This window comes from Mesitornis unicolor, unplaced genomic scaffold (assembly GCF_000695765.1).
Source record: "Mesitornis unicolor isolate BGI_N332 unplaced genomic scaffold, ASM69576v1 scaffold1447, whole genome shotgun sequence".
NCBI lineage: Eukaryota > Metazoa > Chordata > Aves > Mesitornithiformes > Mesitornithidae > Mesitornis > Mesitornis unicolor.
In genome coordinates this window covers 18,113-20,502 of record NW_010198185.1, presented here as the reverse complement: position 1 = coordinate 20,502, position 2,390 = coordinate 18,113, and the positions used below count along the sequence as shown (strand labels likewise).

Sequence of the window (2,390 nt, the reverse complement as noted above, 5' to 3'; positions counted from 1 at the left end):
GCAGGTGAGGCACAGACTGTGTTTTACCATCTTGCCTCAGTTTACCCGTAGAAGTGTGTGGATTAAGTACAGCCTTCCTCTGCTTTACAGGCTGTCAAGTGTCCACAGTTAATAACTCCACTAAGGCATCTCCCTGTTCTAAGTTGCTGAGAGGTGACACAGCCACAGACATTGAAACCTTGTCCCCCAGAGCGCGGTATGGCAGCTTGAACCAGGGAAGAGTGAAACTCATTTCTATGGTCTCAGTCATTCCTTGGACAGGTATGCAGGCCTCAGAATCTTGCCTTTTTAAGTAGTATTAAAAGAATACAAGTTAAAAAAACCAAGAAGCTAAAAGAACTTCTACAATGTAATCTTCAAAGCTATAAAAGCCAAAATTTATGCACTTCCCAATAGTGTTAAACCTTTGAAAGTCCTCGTTCAGTCCCAGATAACTTTTTATCAGCGAAGTAGCATCCAGTTCCGGCTGTGTGCTGCTGCGTCATCTCTCAGACATGAACTCCCGAGTACATAATTTGATCACCATGTGTTACCCCAAGAGGGGTTGTGTTAGCACCGTGTCCATAAATTGTTCTTTTAAGAAAAGGTGGAAATGCTGGAGCCATTATTGCGATGTGATCAGTTGGTATTCTGTGGTTAGCATGGGAAGGGTGCAAGAGCTGCCCACTAGTAGGTGGGGGATTTAAGAAGTGAGCATCCTCTGCCAACCCAAGAACAGGCAGGGACGGAGCTAGAGTCATGCAGATGCTGCTGGCCTGAGGACCGCTGCTCGGGGAGCTTCTGGTGGCAGAACTGGAGCTGGAGAGGCGAGAGGGGAGCTCAGGTTCCAGTAGCCAAGCCTGGCCAGGTGCAAGTCCACTTTGCTGCCCCTCATCCTGCGATTTCAGGCATTTGCAGCAGCAAATTCCCACACAGGCACCACCAACAACAAACGCCACGAATACAGACCCAACGAGAAGGAATGGCAGGTATACGGGCACTGGAAATGGAAAAGTGACATTAACCAACTGCACATGAGTCTCCTAGGTTATATCTGTCATCATCCCTTAAGACATGCATGCACTGGGGAGTAAACCAGAGTAGTTTTACTCTCAAGCCTTCTCTTGTTGCAGTGAGAAGATTAAAAACTGACAATTGCTGCTATAGCATCTGCCATTTATACCCAGGCAAGAGCTGTTCCAGAACTTAAATGTCACAGCTACTGTTCACTTGTGCGTGATTAAGTAGAAATTCAGATTAATTCAGATGTGTAACTGAGTTTCAACACAGAGTTAGTACCTAAACTGCTGTTGAGTTGCCTGTGGAACTTGGGTTTGAGGGCTGCAAGCCTTTTTACAAGTCAAAATGCATTACTCAGAGGCATCCACATGCTTTAACAGAGCAAGTTAGCAACACACATGTTCTACCTGGGAGACAAACATCAGCGGTGTTACCAGATTACTTTGTAGCTCAGAGGCTTTTCTGATAGAAAAGTCATCCAAGCAAAGCCCCAAGTTATTCCCTGCTCCCAGCAAAAGAAACTGAGTGGCTCTGGCTCATGTATCCCCCAAAACAAACCCCCTGTGCCCTTCTGCTGCAGTGGTTACAGCCTGGAGCATTTAATGGCAGGGATACAGAGGAAGGATCTGACTGGTGCCACCAAGGGAAGGTCAGGAAGAAAGCCACCAAGGGAATCAAGCGCACCTGAGATGCTCCCCGCATCGCCGAGAGGCACAGAACGCTTACCTGGCACTGGAGGCCTGGGGCTGGGCTGTTGCTGGTCACCAGGACAGCGGCCCTGGTCCAGGCGGGCCTCTCTGGCCGAGCAGCAGTAGCGCAGGCTGCAGGTCCCACAGCACAGTGTGGCTTCTGGGCCATCGTAGCGCTCGGGGCACTGGAAGCCGCGGTGCCAGCGCTGGGGGCTGCCGGCCCAGCCGTGGCAGTACTCCCCGGCCCACCCAGAGCCGCACTGCAGGGCCAGCAGCAGCACCAGGGCACAGGGAACCCCCCTTGCCATACTGGGCAAGCAGGGCAGCTCACCTCTTAGCCACTTGGCCCACACTGTGCTTTATTTTTCCCTTCTTTCCTCTTTTAAAGGTAAGGCACCCCAGGCAGAGCCCAGCTGCCCACCAAGGCACTGCCTGAGCTCTGACTGCAGGAGGTTTTATCTCTTGGCCTGCCTCTAATCCCCTCTCCTTAAAGCAACAAAGAAGGACCCCAGTAATTGAAACCTATTTGCAAACTCCAGCTCCACCTTCCTCATTTCCCTCCTTCATCCCCGCAGGAAGCAGGCACTGGTTTCTGCTGGTGAGGGCACATCTCAGGCCCGTGGGTACACATTTCCACCAGTACAGCACCATTACCAGACTGAGGGAAAAGGCAGAAAGTCCAGGGCTATACTGGTACCAAAG

The 2,390-nt window shown here is 50.8% G+C and overlaps 1 protein-coding gene across 1 annotated transcript; it reads right to left on the bottom strand.

Moving 5' to 3' along the window:
• Nucleotides 1-488: 488 nt before the first annotated feature.
• Nucleotides 489-1,996, bottom strand: LOC104544235 (protein shisa-1-like). The gene is made up of 2 exons (XM_010189052.1): nt 1,726-1,996; nt 489-979 (listed from the first exon to the last, which is right to left on the bottom strand). The coding sequence occupies exons 1-2, from the start codon at nt 1,994-1,996 to the stop codon at nt 489-491; spliced, it is 762 nt and encodes a 253-aa protein (XP_010187354.1).
• Between the last annotated feature and the right edge of the window lie 394 nt (nt 1,997-2,390).